The 20,191-nt window shown below is 34.0% G+C and overlaps 1 protein-coding gene across 9 annotated transcripts in view; it reads left to right on the top strand.

The window, feature by feature from the left end:
- PMCA (plasma membrane calcium-transporting ATPase 3) overlaps positions 1–20,191 on the top strand; it is a 282,389-nt gene that overhangs the window by 163,308 nt on the left and 98,890 nt on the right. For 8 of the 9 annotated variants that reach the window (XM_089100636.1, XM_089100642.1, XM_089100635.1 and 5 more), the window contains 3 exons: positions 5,382–5,399; positions 12,401–12,598; positions 17,601–17,803. In XM_089100636.1, the coding sequence (XP_088956762.1) occupies positions 5,382–5,399; positions 12,401–12,598; positions 17,601–17,803 (419 nt within the window). The remainder of the gene's footprint in view (positions 1–5,381; positions 5,400–12,400; positions 12,599–17,600; positions 17,804–20,191) is intronic. The other variant, XM_089100641.1, reaches the window with a different exon arrangement.

The following is a 20,191-nucleotide window of genomic DNA, read 5'->3' as shown; positions in this document are numbered from 1 at the left end:
GTATTACAGGGTGGAAATCAGATAGGAAAGAATAATTATGCCATTAGATTTTCCATTCAAGTCTCACTGTAAATATAATGATTGCTCCCGTCGGAGTTGCGTTCTAACTCCCCTACCTAATATGGCCACCTATAGCCCTAGGGTGTATAAAAAAGTACTGATTTTATTTTTGAAATGGTTTTATTAACTTTTGATGGGAAATAAGCACAAAAAGATAGTGGCAAACTTACAAAATCAACAAATTTTTGTGAATATCCTAGAACTATGTGACTGCATTAGTTGGGGGGTGGGGCTGGGACACAATAGGGGGCGGCAGTAATTATTATATTTGGAAAGAACATTAAATCGAGGATCTATTGACATGCTTCTGATTTTTATCTTATTTCTAACCTATACTGTACTTTTGCCCATCTTTTTGCTGTTATTCTATCTTCTTTAATATAAAGTCATGTATAAGTATATCATCACTTTCGATCTGGATAAGTCGGTAAAATCGATTTTTTCGACGCCGCTAAAATTCTTTGTTCGGTTCAATAAAGACCACGAAAATACTAACATGCCATCTACAGGAATTTGGAACTTGATCGGTAAACCCAGCAGTTTTACCGACTTCTGCCGTGATTGTACGACTCCTGCCGTGATTTGATTAGATAATTAGCATTAAAATAGTGACATTATATGTATCAAAAACTAAATATCGGTTGGTAAATGCAGCTGTTTTACGGAGTCGTGCAGTGATTTTACGTATTGCATTCGAAACGGACATTATGCTAATTATTGACAAAAAAAGTCGGTAAAATGACCAAGTTCAAGTTCTTTAGTTCAAGTTCTTTATTAATCAATAAAAAATGTTTTGACAATTTATCAAATTAATGACCCACAGTGAGAATAACTCGTGTGTTATGTATATATATATATATATATATATATATATATATATATATATATATATATATATATATATATATATATATATATATATATATATATATATACTCATATATATATATATATATATCTATATATATATATATATATATATATATATATATATATATATATATATATATATATATTTATATATATATTTATATATTTATATTATATATATTTATTTATATATTTATATTTATATATTTATATATATATATATATATATATATATATATATATATATATATATATATATATATATATATATATATATATATATATATATATATATATATTATAATTAACATATAATTTGCTATATAAAACTTATTAATGTACGTTAATTACATAATTAATATTTTGTCTAACATTTACCAGCCAGTCGGTAAAATCTCTTACCCCCCCCCCCCCAACGTTTTGGCTAGCAACGACACTGCTTTCGATAGATATCGACTCCGACACGCAAGCGCCGCTAATCTTAAGTGCTCGTCAGCGTTGACTGTCTGGATCTATTGTCGTAGCACTTAGAAATCCATACTGTTAGTTAAAAAAGTCTCGAGTCGTCTGTTTATAAAGCCGTTAGGGAGGAAGCTATCAGCTCCCTTCCTTAGTATCTTTGCATTACTTAATGTTGTTAGCTGCTGATGGTTGTACTACATAGTTGTGTGTTTTGTGGGATTGATATTAGGCCATTGAATCATAATGATATCCTGAGTCTTGGCAGATCGCTCTCTCGAGTTGAGAAAAGCTTCATTGAGTGGCAAAACTATATTTTAAGACTACTATTTCGTTTAATGGGAATAAAAATGAAATATTTGTGTCTGACTTATTTTCTCAGCAGCCTTTTATCGCTTCTGTTCCGCGCGGTTGTCCGCGCGGATTACCGCTTCTGTTCCACGCGGTAATTTGCATCACTTCTGCCGTGGTTTCTCGATTACCTATAATCTCAAGTCGATTCAATTGGCTCTTGTTTAGCATTTTGCAGAAAATGCCTTCATTTCTGGTGTCCATCAACTTCTCTGGAACAGTCGTTTTTTTGGCTTCTTTGGTGATTATTAATAGATTTGATTGAACTGACCTTTTCCTAAATGCCTACCAGAAAGCCGAAAAGGAATGTAATCATTGTGAAGTAAAGAGTTTCGTTCTCGTGTTTGAAGTGTTCCTTCAGAATTATCTTTTTCTGAGAAAGGATGAAAAGGTAGCCTAGGGATAGCTATGACCTCCCTTTCAGCTAAATTTCGATTGAACTTCGCTTTAATTTCTACAGACACCTTTGGGGAGTCGTATTTACTTAATAGTGTAGGGGCTAGTGCAACATTCTGTAAGTGATATCGTTGATAAATAGAGGATTTTACCTGAGGTAAATTAGACACTTTACTCTAGTAAAGTTTCAGTGTTCTAGCCTAAAAATCTAAAAATTTCCTTTTATGAGCGGGGGGGGGGAGAGTTACACCCTCCAGACCTTTCTTAGGTACTCCAATGGAAATGGCCTAATAAAATAACGATAAGAAGTCTGTTCAAATTTCCAAATAATTTTCAAAGAAATTTCTCTTAGTTTTTGTTTTAAACTGGTATTTTTTTTTTTTTTTGCATTAAACTCTTCGTTGGATTTGACCGCACTATTGACCGCATGTTGGATTTGAATTATGCACTAATAAAGTAATTTTTTAAGAAATTTTTTTTTTCTTAAATTTTTTCTTATTTTTTAAACTGGTATTTTTTCCCATTAAACTCTCTGTTGAATTTGATCAAAGTTTTTTTTAAACTGGTATTCTGAATATTTGATTTCAAGAAAAGAAGGATTATCAAAAACTATAGTATCTTGAGCTTACTGTTAAATACGTCGTTATTGCTTTGCAAAAAAAACGAAAAAATAATTTTTTATCGTCTGATATTACGTTTTCAATAAATAGGTTCATTTTCTTGGACTGACAACCCTGCTTCTAGGGGTGTAATCATCCCGTCAGTACTTCTATTATCATGCCTGAGCCAATAGTTTTGTATTTGCTTCATGACTTCTTCTTTGGCCGTTACTAACCCATTAAATGTATATACGCGATATTGTCTAAATGCTAAGCAGAAAATGCAAAAGGAATGCAATCATACTTTTTTCCTTTATTTATTTCCCTGAGAAGAAAGCAAAACCCACATTTTTAGTAGAGACGGGAGCATAAACATTTATAATTATAAAGGATTTAAATTTATGACATGCCAGTTCATGATGCCAAATATGAAAAAAAAAATTTTTTTGCAACGTTGAAATTTCAAACGAACAGAAATTATTCAGTAAATGAGGGAGGGTGCCGCTTCTTCGACCCTTGTTCGTTACGCTAGAGTCTTAAATTTCTATGAAAATGCTTCTCATTCAAATTTAACGACCGTTGTTTTAAGCAGTATTTCTTAAAGAATCTTTACAAAAAGTCAAACTTTACTTTTTGTCTTTGTTCCTTTCAATGAGTTCCTTTCAAACTTTACTTTTTTTGAAAAACTTCGTTCCTTTCAATGAGGAATTGTTATTCCTGAACGTAAGATTCATATAAAAAATTCACCCTCCCCTTAAGGTCACTCCCATGAAGGTAATGAACCTCTGTAGCCTGAGCCGTGACACAATTTGGTGAGTCTGTCCATAATATGAATAAGGCCACCCCTGCCTTTGAAACTGGTTGCCCCCTAGAACCGCGATATTTTTTTATAATTTCTTATATTTTTCATGTAATTCAATTTATTTGTCAAATTACTCCCTCTCCCAAAATAAAATAGTTGTCTGTCTCACATTAATTTGTCTATAAAACGCATTTTCAGAGTTGACAATCCCGCCGTAAAGGTATCTTACGGCAATTATTTTTGTTTACTCCTTTTTCCTACTCTGCCTATCCTTACTTTAACATTCCAATGTTTTGCCTGAATATTATGTAAATCAAATAACTGTGTGGATTAAAGTAGTTTAGGATAACTCATTTACCTCTCAAACTCTCGTTTTAACGCGCAATTTTAATATAGTACGGTTTAGATTTGATTTCTATACCTTATCTGTTATTCTGTTTTTGTGTATTCTGTTCCTGTATGTTTCTATTGCTCCGTATTCCTACTCCTTGTACACTCGTTTCTACATACCAGCCTTTGTTTTCTAAAAATTAAAGTAAATCAAATAACGCGGCTGTTATACGCGGCTAAGGAGTATTCACTTTCAAACTTATATTTTAACGCGTAGTTTTCATGTAGTGCGTTTTAAATTTGATATTTAGGTCTTTCTGTTATTAGGGTAAAATTGGAAAGCAACTCATCTTTATTTCTAGAAAATTGAAAGGAACAAATTTCCTTTTGTTGATGAGCTTTGATTTCAGTTTCTATTCTATGAAAGCCAAAATTCAATTGGTTGAACATTATGTTTTCCAAGCGCTGTTTATTATTGTGGGGAAGAGGGACCTCTTTATTTCCTATTGCTTCTTGTTAGTGAATCCCATTTTGCGTTAAAATAAATTAGCTTCATTAGTTTGCTAATTATATTATTATTGCTAAAAGGGGACTTCAGCATAAATGTTATTTTAATGGTTTTAATTATTGCTATGCGCAGGGGCGCCAATTCATAAGACTGTAGTGGGGAACTAGGATTTTTCTTGTATATTTTTTTTTTTATTAAGAAGATGCAGAAAAAGATATTTTTAAAAGTCCAATGGGAAGGGACCAAATATAAATCTGAGTAAGTGACGTGTAGGTTGTCATTTTCAAGTGTTGTATTTTAAACGATTCGCTCAGATTTTTTTTTTTTTTTTTTTTTTTTTTTTTTTTTTTTTTTTTATTGTTTGGGTTTATATTCTCTGTGGAACATGAGATTTTTCGAAAAGCCTTTATTTCTAAGATATTAAGTTATACAGACAAGTCGTTCTAGTCCCAAGCTTTCTGGGCAAGAAAATGCTTAGAAATGTTCTTGGAACATTCTTTGCAAAAGTAGTTCACTTTATACCTACTGAGATTTTAGACTCTTTTTTTTTTCCAAAATCTAGAAGAAAACCACAATCAACCGTTTTGAGTGACTGGCATGCCTCCAAACCATCAGAAAATCAGTGCTTACCCCAAGAGCTAGTGGTAAAAAAGGGTTGGTTGATAAAAAAAAACAAAAAAAAACAAAAAAAAAACAACAAACAAACACACAAACATATTCGACCTTAGACAGTATATTGACCAGCCTTTGCTAAAATAGTTACATATTCGGTGATTCTGCCACCTCAGATGGCAGACTATTCTACTCTTCGGTAACCCTGTAAAAAGAGTGGTTGCCGATTTTCTTTTGTGATTTAATTTGATAAACTTTATATTAACGTTTTTGAATTTTGATTTATTATATAATATTTTGTACTAATAATAATTACAAATTTTATATTGATGTTGCCGTGTTATCAGCCGTGCCAATTATTATTTAAAACAATTTATTTTTCTGTTGTTTTCAGAAGCCAAAAAACGAAAAGGTGAGTCAACATAGATAGTGTCGCTTATGTGTTGGCCAAGCTTTCGCTTAATGTCTATTGTCTTTTCAAGTTATGTTCGCTTTCTCTCCGCTTTCCTTGGTCCATGTTAACTTTTTTCATAGGCATGTACAATGCGCGTTTATGTATAGATAGAGTTATAAGCTAACGTAAATTGAACATATAAGTTACTTCTGTAAAATAAATAAGTTCACAATAGGGTTCTAACTTATGTTCCATATTTTGCATTCACTTATGTAATTTCAAAGTAAGTTTTGGTAAATTTTCATTTTGGTAATTTCATTTTGGTAATTTCAAGTGCCTCCTATATGTGGCTCTAATGCACTAAGGGCTTTTCAAGCCACATAATTTTCTTTTTTTCTTGTTTATTCATATTTTTCTATTTTATAGTCCTGAAAAGAAAAATTGGAATTAATTCATTAAAAAAAGAGATGCCATTTTAACTGAGATGACTTCTGCGCCACCATGTATATTAATAAATTTATAGGCTAATGTAAGCTTAGACTGTAAATTAAGTTTTAAAAATAGATATATGTCTGGATTAATCTTATAACATCAAATACTCAAAAGGGTGCATTCATCCACGAAATTTCAAGGGTGATTTTGCTGCTTCCTATTAGTGCTTCTTATTCACTAAATGCTTGCAAAGGCACTTGCTTGTATATAGATACGCATAAGCTAATATAAACCGAACATAAAAAAAAAAAGAAGCTTTTAATCTTATAACTTAGAAGGGTCCAAAGGTTACACTTACTCACGTAATTTCAAGACTATTTTTTTGGTGCATCTCGGTGCTTATAATGCACTATATGCTTCCTTGACTAGTTTATAACTAGTTTATCGGATCAACCTATTTTGCCCCCCCCCCCTAAAAAATCCTGGATCCGCCCCTGAAACCATCACATCTATTCCACCAGCTATTAGAAGAAAAAAAATTCCGTATTTTCACAAATTTCATCAACCCCCCCCCCCAAAAAAAAAAACCGCAAAAGTTAACACTAGAAAGTCCAGAGAGATAAAGAGATAAGCCTTTAGAAAAACATGGTTCCTTTGTTTTTCTACTAGTCAAGGAAGAAACTAGTCAAGGAAGCATATAGTGCATTATAAGCACGGAGATGCACCAACAAAATAGTCTTGAAAATAGTATCAAAATAGATACTTAACCTGACGCAAAACTAGTTTTTTTGTGTGTGTATAGGCCTAGTTCAGTTTTGTCGCTTTCCTAACAAAAACTTAAGTTCCGGTAATTGTTCGTTTTTCTTGAACTGAATTATTATTCCCATGTAAAAAGACGAGATGAATGCGAAAATGGAGTCAAATTTGGTGTACGGTATATAAAAACAGTCTAATAATCATCAACATGAAATTTTTACGCTTCTCGTCGTCGTGACCCCCCCCCCCTTTTTTACCAGACCATCTTTTGCTGCCTAAATTATCGGTTTTGAGATCTAATAATTAGTTAGCCTGAATCTAATCGTCGCTGGCTCCATCACCTGATGGGTCGGCCTAAAACAAGTGATTGCAAGATGTCCCCTCAAGGTCACCTACGCATAGCAGCAGCTTCACCACCAAAGCTGTGTTTTTTCCACCTTATGTAACTTTTATGGAACCGATGGGGTAAGGAAGGGGAGAGGGGCTTTAAGTATCAAAACCCCCTTTTCTTTAGGACAATTTTGAGGCGAGCTGAGGAAATTCACTCAAAATCAGCTAGTAAATATGCTACTGTTATGGTCCCAGGTGTTCCTTCTCGACAGGATCTATGAAAGCGAAGGGTTATATTCCCGTGATTCACATCTACCATAAGGGCATGCATATTTCTCAATTAAATTTGACGGAGATTAGAACCTTGCGCCGTTAGATTTCCGAGTCAAATCCAATCGGCATTGTCGTTTGTGTTACTCCAACATTGTCACCCATGGGTGACAGTTACTACAGCAACAAAAGAGGCCCTGGCACAAATAGATACTTAACAAATAGTATTTTCTTAAGTATTTGGGGAGCAGCTGCCTGGAGAAGAGTCAATATTATCGGTTGGTTCATTTGTGCATTAGTTTTATCAATATAGAAGTTATCAATGTAAATTATTACTGTGAAGTATTAATTTTTGTCTGGACTGTTAACTTGTTAGAAAGACTGTTAACTTGTATGAATTTTAAACGTATAAAATATTTCTGAGATAGAGAGTGCCTCTACACTGGCCTCTAGGACTTGACATCATAGAAGTACTAGGTTTCTACGTGAAGTTTTCCTGGCTGTTAGACAGTTTTATTTCTGTCAATAAGAAATTCCGTGAATAATTTAGTTTGTGCTCAGAAAAAAGACAAAGAAGATTGTTGGTCCCCTTTCTGCTCTGGTTTGGTTTTAGGTATGGTTTAGCTGAAATCAAATGTCAGAGCTGGGAGAACTGGGAGGAAGTAAGCTGAGATGTTTACTTCTACGGATCTATAGTTTACTTATGGCGGGGGGGGGATATTTTTCAAAATAACTCGAAATAGGTTAATTATGTGAAATTAATAGGACACCATAGATAACTTAAGGGATATTTGCGTCAGAAACTCTAATTCTGTTAGAGATATACAAGGTACTGCAGGCATGTAGACTGTTGATTATATATATATATATATATATATATATATATATATATATATATATATATATATATATATATATATATATATATATATATATATATGCGGGCTGCTAGCTTTAAATGAAGAGATGCTAGCGTAGCTTAAATTATCAATATTCAATTTAGTGTAATGCACCTTTTTTACACGTTAATCAATGTAGTGCAAGTTACTTGAGCTCTTTACTAGATCATTGAAGGCTAACGTTTGCTACTGCTGATTCATATGACCAAAGATAATTGTTTTTGTTTCTTTGTACTTTATTTGGTTTTAGGACATGTCCAGAAATACCAATCCGTTTATTTATAGCTTCTTGGGCTACATTTAAATGATATATTAATTTGTTTATCAAATGTTATATGCTTAAAATGCTTGAATGATGGCACATCGCTACCTAAGACTTGGCAGGAAGGTTAATTTTATACTGCCCAACCAACTAATAATTTTTTTTAAAGTTTTTTCTAAAGTTCCTTTTTTAGAAATTAAAAGCTCATATTTAAATTTCAAGCTCAAAATGAAAATTCAGCCAAATTAAAACAAAATCTAGTTTATTGAGCTCGTTATTATATTTTACGGTTTACAGTTTATTGAGTCATTAGGCATTACAGTTTATTGACTCACTAGTAGAATGGTCTTCCAGCCTGGAAAAATAGCCATTTGGCCTGGAAATAAAAAAAAAGTTTAGTCGACAGGGTTTCTTTTTGCTTTTACGTTTGTGTAAACAATTACCCGGTTACTTAGTATCACATTCTTTGAAAAATACCATTTAGTTTTTAAATATTCTAGTATTATAGAGTAAACCTGTTTCTATGACTGCTTTACCAGTACTGACCGTTTCTCTTTTTTTTTTTAGAAATTGAAATCCAGTTTTTAGGTTTTTCGGATATAAGGGTATCCGTTCGAGCCACTAATAATTTATCTTTATATATTTTGTAGCCTTTTAGGCTTCATATATGTCATGGCTTTTTATCGAATCTTAACTAATGCTCCTTTCATTTCCAATGAAATGAATTCTTCTGGGACTGTTAACTGTTGAGGGTCATAGATCCATAGAAAAGACCCCTATCTTGCTATCTTATTTCCTCTTGTACTCCAGGAATACATAAATAAGGTTCGTGATTTGTACACGAGCAGGTTCAGAACTAACTTATCCCTTGGGACGAGTTAATTGAATTGGTACAATTAACTTGAATGTTTTTCTTCTGTTGAGTAGGAACGTGTAGAGCTGATCGTTTAGAGGTGTGCAGCATCGTACTCAATCCAACGTGCTAAAAAAAAAGAAAAAGAAGAAGAAGGAAATGTATAGGATAGGGAAGAGCTGGTCAACTTGAGTAGATCTTGCAGAGTTGGCCATATTGTGTGAAGCTGAGCAGCATAAAGTACTCAATTGAGTATGCTCATGTGCTCAATGAGTAGGATTGTATTGAGCAAATCGTATGCATTTGAGTAGATCGTTAAGAGCTTATTAGAGCTTAGTGTGTCTCATAGAGCTGGGTAGTATCGTGCTTAATCCAATTTGGTCATGTCTTAGCACACTCTCAGGCAGTAGGATAATAGAGAGCTGATCGAATAGAGTTTAGTAGATTGTTGGAGCTGATTAGACCTGAGGGTATTGTGCAAAGCTGAGTAGCATAAGTGCTCAAATGAACTTGCTCATTTTCCATCATGTACTCAATGAATAGGATCACGTTGAGCTGGTCGTATTTAGTTGAATCGATCGTCTAAAGCTGAATATGTCGAGTAGAGCTGGGTAGTATCGTACTTAATCGAACTTGGCCATCTCTAAACACTTGCTCAATGAGTAGAATCGCAGAGAGTTGATCGTATAAAGTCGAATAGATAGTTTAGAGCTGAATATATTGTTTAGAGCTGAATAGCATAAGTGCTCAATTGAATATGCTCATTTTCCAGCATGTACTCAATGAATAGAGTTGAGTAAAGCTGGCCATATAGAGTCGTTTAGATTGTTTCGAGCTGAGTAGTGCTCAAGTGCTCAAGTGAACGTGCTCATTTCCTAGGCTGTGCTTAATGAATGGGGTCGTGTAGGGCTGATCGTATAGAGCCGATAAGGTTGTTTTGAGCTGAATATATCGTTTAAAACTGAGTAGCATAAGCGCTCAATTGAAGGTGCTTATTTCTGAGTATGTACTCAATGAGTTGGATCGTGTAGAACTGAGAAGATTGTCTATAGATCAGATTGGCAGACAGTAGGGTAATTACCTGGAAGTTTGAAAAATAAAACAATTAGTTCGAGAGGGGGGTCTTAACCTGGCAGCCCTCTGGGTTTGTACCTGGCCTAGTCAATTGGATGTATGAATAACTGTATGTCTTAAGTACTACCTATATGTCCCCTAGCTTGTATTTGGTTATAACGTTGTGCATAACGTTATGGTATTACGTTGTACGTGATCCTTCCTCTGCGCTACTGGTGTGCGCACAGCGAGCAAGTCCATAAACACTTGACTTTGTCTATTTATCACCTGTTATTTATCACCTTTATTTTCCTTTGCATTTAATATGTAAGAATGGGAAAAAGGCCTAGAAGTTCTGTCTTCTTGACTTTCTTTTCATTGGGAAAATTTTTGTTTCCATGCAGTGCTCGATGTTGGAGCCCTTTCTATTTTATCTGAGAAATTATCGATCAATAGCGCTGTATCTCTTCTCTTTGAGAAAAGTGTAGTTTAAGAGAATCTATACAATATGCTGTCAAGTTTATGGGAACTTGAGGAAGGAAGTGGCGTCCTTTTTGTGCCGTATCTTAAGCCGTTAGCCGTGATATTTTGTCCTTTTTTTGATAAGGCTACTCCAGCCATAAATCCTAAGTTTATGCTTGTGTTGTCGTATTAGAACCATTCCGAAAAACTTTTAGATCTAAGCATAATCTCTAGTAAAGATCTAAGTATAAACTCTCTAGAAGCTTTTAAAAATTATAAGTCTTTCTTTTATTTTTTACATGGAAAAAAAGACTTGATGTTTAGGCCGACTTTCCCAGGAGGTTTTAATTGGGATCGAACCGCCTTATTTTAGTTTGTATTATTATGTTGCACCTATTTAATAACATAATTTAATAACATATTCAATAACATAATATAATAACATAATTATAACCAACCGACACTATTTCTTTCGGAAAAGTGGTTTAAAGTCGCGTACAAGTGCTTATTCATAGTTCGCTCTTAATTAAGTGCGAAACCTTTAGTCCAAAAATAAGGTTTGAACTGAAGTTTAAGCTTAAAAACTCCCAATCTCACAGTTATCTTAAGCTTAGTCACTAAGAATGGATTAATGTGACTTCGAATCAAATTGATCTTTTAACGCATGATAATGTGAAGAAACCCACAGGAGCACAGAATGTGAAGTTTTATTTTCATTCATTTGTATTTCGTACCTAACATACATCAAACTTTGGAACAATTTTAGTTGTAATACGAGTAATATTTGAAAGACCTTCCCCGTAATTGAAACTTAAATTGAAATATCGTAAATCGTTACATTCAAATCGAAATATCGATATCCAAATATTGATAACTAGCTTAGCTTTCCCTAACAATTTTGGAGTTAAACACTTGCCCAGATTTATAAGAATTTTTCTGTGTATTTCCCTGGCATCAGAGGAGAGTGGAGTCTTATCTTGGGAAACTTATTCCATTTCCTGTTATGTGTTATTGAATTAGAGGATGTTATGCCTATTTGTATGAATATAAAATATATATGTATTTATATGATAATATGAAGCCTATTTGAAGAAGATGGTAAGGTCAGGTCAAGTCTATTGCACTGTCATCTGCTTCTTCCCCAAAATGCTATTTTTTGGATTAAAAAAAGAGCTTAAACTGTGTTCCGAAAAAATGAAAAAAAATATATATATATATATATACATATATATATATATATATATATATATATATATATATATATATATATATATATATATATATATATATATATATATATATATATATATATATATATATATATATATATATATATATATACACAATATATATGTTTTATATATATATAAAACAAAGAAGCAGCTCTTTGGCTCTTTTACCAATATATTCTTTTTTTCTCTTTTACCAAGTATTAGTTAGTGTGTATGTTTTTTTTTGTCACTTCGACAATCAATTCTAAAATAATGAAAAAAAAATAAAAATCAGTCAAACCCGAATTGAACGGCCTTGTTTATTCTGGGTTTTTGCCCCCTCCCAAAACTGGATTTTTATTTCCTTTTATGACATGTATGCTTCAAATGATTCTTTTTTTTTTCGAAACGCCATTTAAGCAACGGCCTCGCTTTTAATTCTACTCTTACTGTTATTTTTATCTTTGTCAGTTCTCAATCTTTTTTTTAAGACAAGGATGTTGAAGAAGGTATTGTTGCCAATAGTCACACTCCTCTCCCAACTACTGACGGCATGAATAATGTTGGCCATGAAGCAAACGGTGGAAAAGACACTACAAAAGAAGAAGAAAGAGTGAATCATAGCAACAAAGAAAAAAGTGTTTTACAAGCCAAACTTACAAAATTGGCTATTCAGATTGGATACGCAGGTAAGATATATAATGGAACTCTCATATACAATTCATATTCTTTGAAAAAAAAAGTAAGAACTGGTTTGAAGAAATCATTAAAGACCAGTTCTCCCACGCATTTCATACAGCGCTAATGGGTGGTTATCATTACATTTGACCAAACAGGACTGCTTCTATTTTAATTCAATCTTTAATATGGCTGACAGTTGTATGGCTGTCAGCCATACAACTGTATGTATGGCTGTCAGCCATGCTTATGGCTTAATATGGCTGACAGTTGTGTTGACATGACTGATGCAAATTTGAAGCAGACAAATGCGATATTAATCTCTAATTTTAATCCCTATTCATTTTGGATAAGATTTATTTCTGGATAATGGCCGTCACAATCCAAGATGGGCTGAACCCACACTTTAGAGCACTGTATATAAATAATATATTATTAATTAATAAATAATATTAAATAATTCTAATTAATATAAATAATATATTAGTATTATAAATATATATTATTTATATACAGTGCTTCAGAATCGATAAACACAGCAAAAAAAAAGTATCTATAAGAATGATTAGCATAAAAGTCAATATGTCAAAAAGATTAAAACCCGGAGAATATTTGAAAGAATTAAACAAATTAATAAAAACAAAGAAAAATTAGTTATGTAACAAACAAAATACAAAACACAAGCACATTAAAAAAAGAAATACAGTGCAAAATTGTGGTATAAACAAGACTAAGTAAAAGTAAGTAAGTATGACGGCACTAGACCCTTAAGGTCCAAACCGGCGGTGCTGATCTCCACTTCATGGTATTTCGGTCAGAAAATGCAATGAGGGGCTGGGGGCCAGCCATCCTGTGCTTTCGCACACCCTTCCTGCTTACCTTCCCCAGATTTCTCCAGGTACCGATTTAGAGCTGGGTCGACTCTGGCTAAGCTTACAGAGTCAAAACACCGACCCGCGTCCCAAACCCAAATAACAGGCCATGCCAGGGATCGAACCCGTGCCCCTTGGACAAAGAATTCTCAACCCAGCGCACGTCCACTTAGCCAGGAATAAAAACAAGACTAAATAAAGCATGGACTTTTTGAGGAGGACACTCCCCCACAGCCCTCAAGGCAAGGTTGTAAGTTATGCCCTGGGGGCATATAAGATTTTTATAGAACGCGTTGTCGTAGAAATTTCAAAAAGGGCTCATTCGATTGGAAATGGAAATGGCTTGTACAGTTTCTAACAATCGAAAGTGATCAAAAGGCAAATAGCTCTCTTTCCACGCCTACCATTTTCCGAAATACGTTCAATCAAAATTTTGAGATAGCCATTTTCCTCAACGTAGTTAAAAGTTCTGGAAATTATACCTTGTATGTATCTATAGAAATGAGAATGGGACTGAAAGAATTGGGAATAGAGAACGGGACTGATCTCCCTTAAACAGTGACGATTAAGCCGTTTAAACAGTGTATTTCATGGTGTAACCAGTTACTTAATGACCCAGCTGTTGCATAATTACCCCCTGTATTGAGGGTTAGCCCGAAGAGGCTACTGAGTTTGCCTTTACATTAGACGAAGTTCTTCAATGACATCGTTGCTGCACAAGATTAGGAATGGCCCATTGAGTTTATAAGAGTTTAATCTTTGGCGATTTAACGAGAAATTAGGGACTGTTATATCAAACAGTTCGTGGTAACTAACTGTAAGTAAGGGGCGACCCGTCTCAATAGTGACCAAAACACAAAAAAACGGAATTTCGATATCAATAGATACATCAAAAGAATTGGGGTTTCCTGCTGATTTCAAATATATAAGTTTCATCAAGTTTAGTTTTAGCAATCTAAAGTTGAGAGCCTGAGAAAATTTGCCTTATTTTTGAAAAAAAGGGGAAACGCCCCCTAAAAGTCATAGAATCTTAATGAAAATCAAACAATATGACTCAGCGTATCATCTCTACTGTAGAGGTTTCAAGCTCCTATGCAAAAATGTGGAATTTTGTATTTTTTTGCCAGAAGAAAGATCACGGATGCGTGTTTATTTTATTTATTTTTTTCCAGGGTTGATCGTATCGACCCAGTGGTCCTAGAATATCGTGAGAGAGCTCATTCGAACGGAAATGAAAGTTCTAGTGCCCTTTTTAAGTAACCCAAAAAATTGGAGGGCAACTAGGCCCCCTTCCACACTAATTTTTCCCAAAGTCACCCGATCAAAATTTTGAGATAGCTATTTTGTTCAGCATCGTAAAAAAAATCTAATAACTATGTCTTTGAGGAAGGCTTCATCCCCCACAGTCTCTGTTTTTTTTATATATGTTTAAGAGCTCATAATGAGCTTTTGAACCTAACCTGGATAGGACCAGAATTTCAAGTTTACCTTTGAGAAAAAAGGAAACAACTTGATGTTGCATTTTCAAGGAAAATCCTAGAACTATCTAAGCATTTTAGTTGAACTCTGCATCACTGTATTGGTTGTGGCACTAGATTTAGGGTGTGTGGGTATTTATGGGCATTTTATGGGTATATTTTTGTTTAATTCAACTCGATAATGCTATAGGGTCCATGGCGCTAGGAGCTTTTCATTTCTAAGAGAAATTAAGGTAAAAACTGTTGACGTTTCTTACTGTGTAGCGGCTGGTGAGTTCATTGAAAAGGCAGACATTTGAAAAAAAATTGAATAAGTCATATTATTAATCTTCAATGGAATAAGATTGAGGCTGGAAAGGTGTTTAAAACAAAATTACTATATTAAATAAGAAATTATTTTGCGCAATAAGAGGTGAGATATCGCCCTGCAGTCCCAACCATGCTAATGGTTCGTCCAATAGTATTCCCGGGAATAAAAAGAGATCAGAAATTAATTTCTAACCCTAGTAATAACCTAATCTAACTTTCTAATTCCGTTTAAAAACTGATTATTTTTTTTTGTATTTTATATACAGCAAACTATTGTACCGCTACTACTACTAGCGGTTGTGGTCGTGCCTGAAATTTTTTCCTCTCAAATTGATCCCTTGTTGCTGTGGAACAACTTCTTTGGTGGGCGTGTCTTTAAATAGTGACACTCTACAAGTACATTTTATTAGCATACTACAAGCTATATTTTTTTTACTGAAGTTAGGACATTTAATGGGAGATCAGAAGAATTTTAATTCGGACAGGGATATCTAATGTCCAGGGAAAAGAGTGTTATCAGGTTGGAAAAATGTTTTCAGGTGCAAAGTCTGATATATCCTGAAGAATCAATCTTGGAGGGGAGGGTCCTAATCCCCTCTAGTTTCTCTTGAGGTCAGTAATCTCTCTAGTTGTTGTTAAGTGATAACTAATCAGCATTTTTTATTTGAAGAATTATTTAAAGTCAAAATACAGACTGCATAAGCAAACCTAGGTTATCTTGAGAAAATCTTGGTTAAATAGGGTAATTGATTTTAAGCTGATAGACTTACTGCGGACAAAATTCTGCTTGCTTTATCCTCCATTGCTTTTAAAGTATCTAAAAAGGTAAGTAAGTAAAAAGGTAAATATCTAAAAAGGTAAGGTAAGTAAGCAGCATTTTTGGGTCAAACGAAGTCACCGAATGCTAGGTTGTGGTGGTGATTTTCTTTCTACCCTAGCACGAGCTTCTAATATTCTTTGGAATGACCATTGAACTTATACGGTCTTCAGAAAAGATGGTGGACGTTCTCGAAAGGTTAGCACCTTGTAGTACCTATCACCTTAATACGCTACAGGAAAGATTAGCGTGCCTGTAGTGATCCAGAGCCAACCGCACTAGTGCCAGAATTGGTACTAAGTCGCAAATGAAAGTGATGTTATGGTAAGGTAATACCTAATATTTGGCAGCGTTAAAATTATAATGGTAATAAAGTTGAATTCATATCGATATCTGCCTGTTTTTTTATTCCTAAATTTGCAGCACCAGGTACAATTAAGTATATGGTTTGCCGCTAGTCTCTTATCGAGGTTTTTAGAATCTTCTTGAATCTTCTTTTGAAAGAATCAGGATTACTTCCTCAAAAAGGTCATTCCAGATAGAAGGAAAATATCGGATGAAGCTGTTCTTCAAATACTATGTTGTCGGATTGCCAGCCTCAAGATAATTTGACCGAGCTCTGTGCCTTCGTGTCTATCTTGTTGTTTGGACAATTGGAGGTAAAATACAAGGAAGCTCTAGAGAAGCAGGTGAATTTAAGTATTTGTAGAAAACAGCCATCGACACAACATCAAACTTACTAACAAACTGGAGAGAGTCATGGGAAACAACTAAACCTCACCTATTAGTTCGATTTTGGATCTTTTGGAGTGGTGCTAGCAACGTTTTCCAAGCACTAGCATACAGCGGGTATCCATACTTGGCCATGGGCATCATAGAATGTAATATTAAATCATCGTATCATGACATATACTGTTAAAACTAGACGGAAAAACGGGCAACTAAAATTTTTTTCACTTCTCTAAAAATAATTGTGAACTCTAATGTTTTCTCGGCAAATCAACTGTTTTACAGGTTAGGAACTATTTTTCAGTGTTCATGTGCTTACCATGACTGGTCGAGCTGAAAACGCCGTGTCGGACGTGGCAACAAATAGTACACGAAAGAAAAGGCTTGCAAGCAAGTGTATCTAGTTTATTTATTTTTAAATTTTTTTTTTCTAATCGAAGACTAATTTTCTAGGATTAATTTGTCTTATCTGTTATTTTCAAATTCTCTTTAAAACTTGCCTTTAACTACAATGGTTTTTGTTCTAGTCTTAAAATTAACTTGAACTAAAATTAAAAATTTTCTTAACCATTGTATTTCGATAGGGATTTCCTGTATGTCGAAGCACTCAATTTTTATTACATTTCTTATATAATATCTATCAACTCTACGAGCATACTATCAATCTATATATATCAAGCATACATATCAAACATACATATCAATATATATTTATAATTCCCATTGCAGATGGACTTTTATTTAGTTTCCTCTTTTCTTCGACTGGGTCTTTGATTTCTCAGTTTTATTCCTTTCTTCTTTTTTGCAGGGTCTGCAATTGCTCTCTTGACTGTTATCATTTTGATTGTTCGCTTTTGCATCCAGACGTTTCTTATTGAAGGCAAACCTTGGGATCCATATTACTCCAACCATTTTGTCAAATTTCTGATTATTGGTGTTACTGTATTAGTTGTTGCTGTACCTGAAGGGTTACCATTAGCTGTAACATTGTCTTTAGCTTATTCCGTTAAGGTGAGTTTATTTTTGTTATTCCGTTACGTTCTGCCATTTCGTTAATGTGCTGGTCTCAGACGGCTTGGTGCTGCAGTATATTGACGGTTCTATTTTTTCTTGTTATAATTTCCTGAGATTAGTTCTAGATATGCTTTTGTACTGCTTTGCATTTAGTTGACTTAGTTGAACAGCTAATCACCGCTTAAACAGTTAAATCACCTTCGAATCTCTAGTGTACCACTTAGAAATTGGACTGTGATATATTTATAGTTAAACTAACTACAGAAGATGCAACCATTCCTGGTAAGTTTATTTACTAGGTAATAATAATACTAATCGTGAAAAAAAAAAAAGAAAAAAAAGTGCATTTTAAAGTGCATCATGGTTGTCTTTTTAAGGGCAACCTAGTAAGAACGAACCGTAGCTCATAGTAATCAAAATTTTTAAAACATGTTAAAAGAGAATCTCAGATGAGGAAGAATTGCCATATGAACCTGATTTAGGAATGGTAACTATCATTTTGATTAATCCTGATGATAAAAATTTCTTGCGAAAACAAATAGCCTGAAACCCCAAAAATGGTGTCGGATCAAATGAAACTTTGGCCGCTAGAAGGAATCTTCTGTGCCTCCTTTCTGTACCAAGACCCTGTCTGTTCCCCGATTACGTTCCATCATCCCCTGGCCCTACCTTCCCGCCCGTATCAGATGAAAAGATTTCGCAAGAGTTTAGTTCCAAGCTTTGTTGAATTGTATAATAGCCAGGAAAACTTTTAAGTTTTTGCTCATTTTATTTGCGTATTCTGTACTGACGTGAACATCAGCGAAGACAAAATTTTTCGATACGATATATATATATATATATGTACTAGTGCTTTTTGTGACGCGAAATTCAAATTCGTCAACCATGTAGTGAAAGAAATTTTCAAATTCTATTCTATTCGTAAACTGTACCATTGGAATCGTTATAGCAAAAAAAACCTGTTTAGGAGGATTACAGTCCCCCGTCTTGACTAACAAGGAAAATCACTTTTTCACATTGGAAACAGTGACGTGTCTCTCCTTATTTTTCTTTCGTCGCTAGTGGGGCGCTGAAACGTCATGAAGCGATGCTTGAGGGCTCAAAACATAATTTTTGACAAAAACTGTGTTCAGCCTGCGAGTGAATAATCATTATTCGGGATTCACGTGAGTTGTTAGTGAAAATTCAGTGTGTGAATAAATACAAGAACACTGTAAAAACTCGTTCACTGGCTCAAAATATCCTCGTTGTTGTTTTATCCTTTCCTTTTCTCATTTTTCTGCTCATATTTTAGTCACCATATTTTATTAGCTGTTACTTGTCACATCCATGGGTGTTTTTGGACTGTCGTATGCCCTGGGTCGCTGTACTTGAGGGTCTACTATTAGCTGTAACATTGTCTTATCTTATTCCGCTAAGGTGAGTTTAAAGAAAAACAATATCCACAGTTTGTCACCTAGGACCATAGACCATCATGTTTGTACATGGTGAATGAAAAATGAGGGGAAAAAGATGTAAAGAAACAAAAGGATAACGAGGGTAAAGAAACGAAGCAAAGAAACGAATTAAAGAAAGAAAACAATAACGAGGGCGATTTTCAGCCAATGAATGTGAAATGATCATTTTGAATCGGAGCATTCAAAGCAAGTGAGTGAATAGCACTACAAAATGTCAAAGTACTGATTACGGTTGGGTGGAGGTCTCCTATAAATTCCTATATTCCTTATCTGTTAATTCATTATTCGTTTAATTCCTATCTCTCTTTCATACTTGTTCATTTTTTTTCCCTTTCTTTTTCCTTCACCATATGTTATTAATTTTTGTTTGTTACGTCCATGGATTATATTAGGCCATGGGCGTGTAGACACTAAAAATTTAGAAATCCAATTAGTTTGTTATTATAAACATTGTAAGTCTGTATTATTATCTGAGGTTAGGCCCTTGTTTAAAATGTTACGTTTAGGCATTCATAGGCCTCTATAGAATTAAAAGCGCTTGGCACAGTGTCCACTGTTCTTATTATGCATGGCTCAGTTGGCTCAGTTGGTACAGTTGGTTTGGTACTGGTGTGCAGTATCGACACATGTAGGATTGGGGCTAGGTTTTTTAACATGAAAAAATCTGAAATTTTAGTTCGTAAATTTATTCTGGAAGTTTATTGACAAGACATCGGAGCAGAAATCTATTTGGCCTACTTTTCATCTATGTATACAGTCTCCTCTGTATACGGTCTGTATACACCTCATATGTATTCTTCGATAAAGGTGCTTTGATTTTAAGCCCCATTATCTGGTACTGATGATATTGTGAAAAAAAAGAAGAAAATGAAAACCCATGAAGAAAGACAAGATGGTGGACCTGGTTTTAGCTTTACTTGTCGCTAGT

Source organism: Artemia sp. Qi Xiang Cuo, chromosome 14 (genome assembly GCF_049724085.1).
Source record: "Artemia sp. Qi Xiang Cuo chromosome 14, ASM4972408v1, whole genome shotgun sequence".
Classification (NCBI taxonomy): domain Eukaryota; kingdom Metazoa; phylum Arthropoda; class Branchiopoda; order Anostraca; family Artemiidae; genus Artemia; species Artemia sp. Qi Xiang Cuo.
Note: the sequence above shows the minus strand (reverse complement) of the source record. Positions and strands in the feature narration are given on the sequence as shown.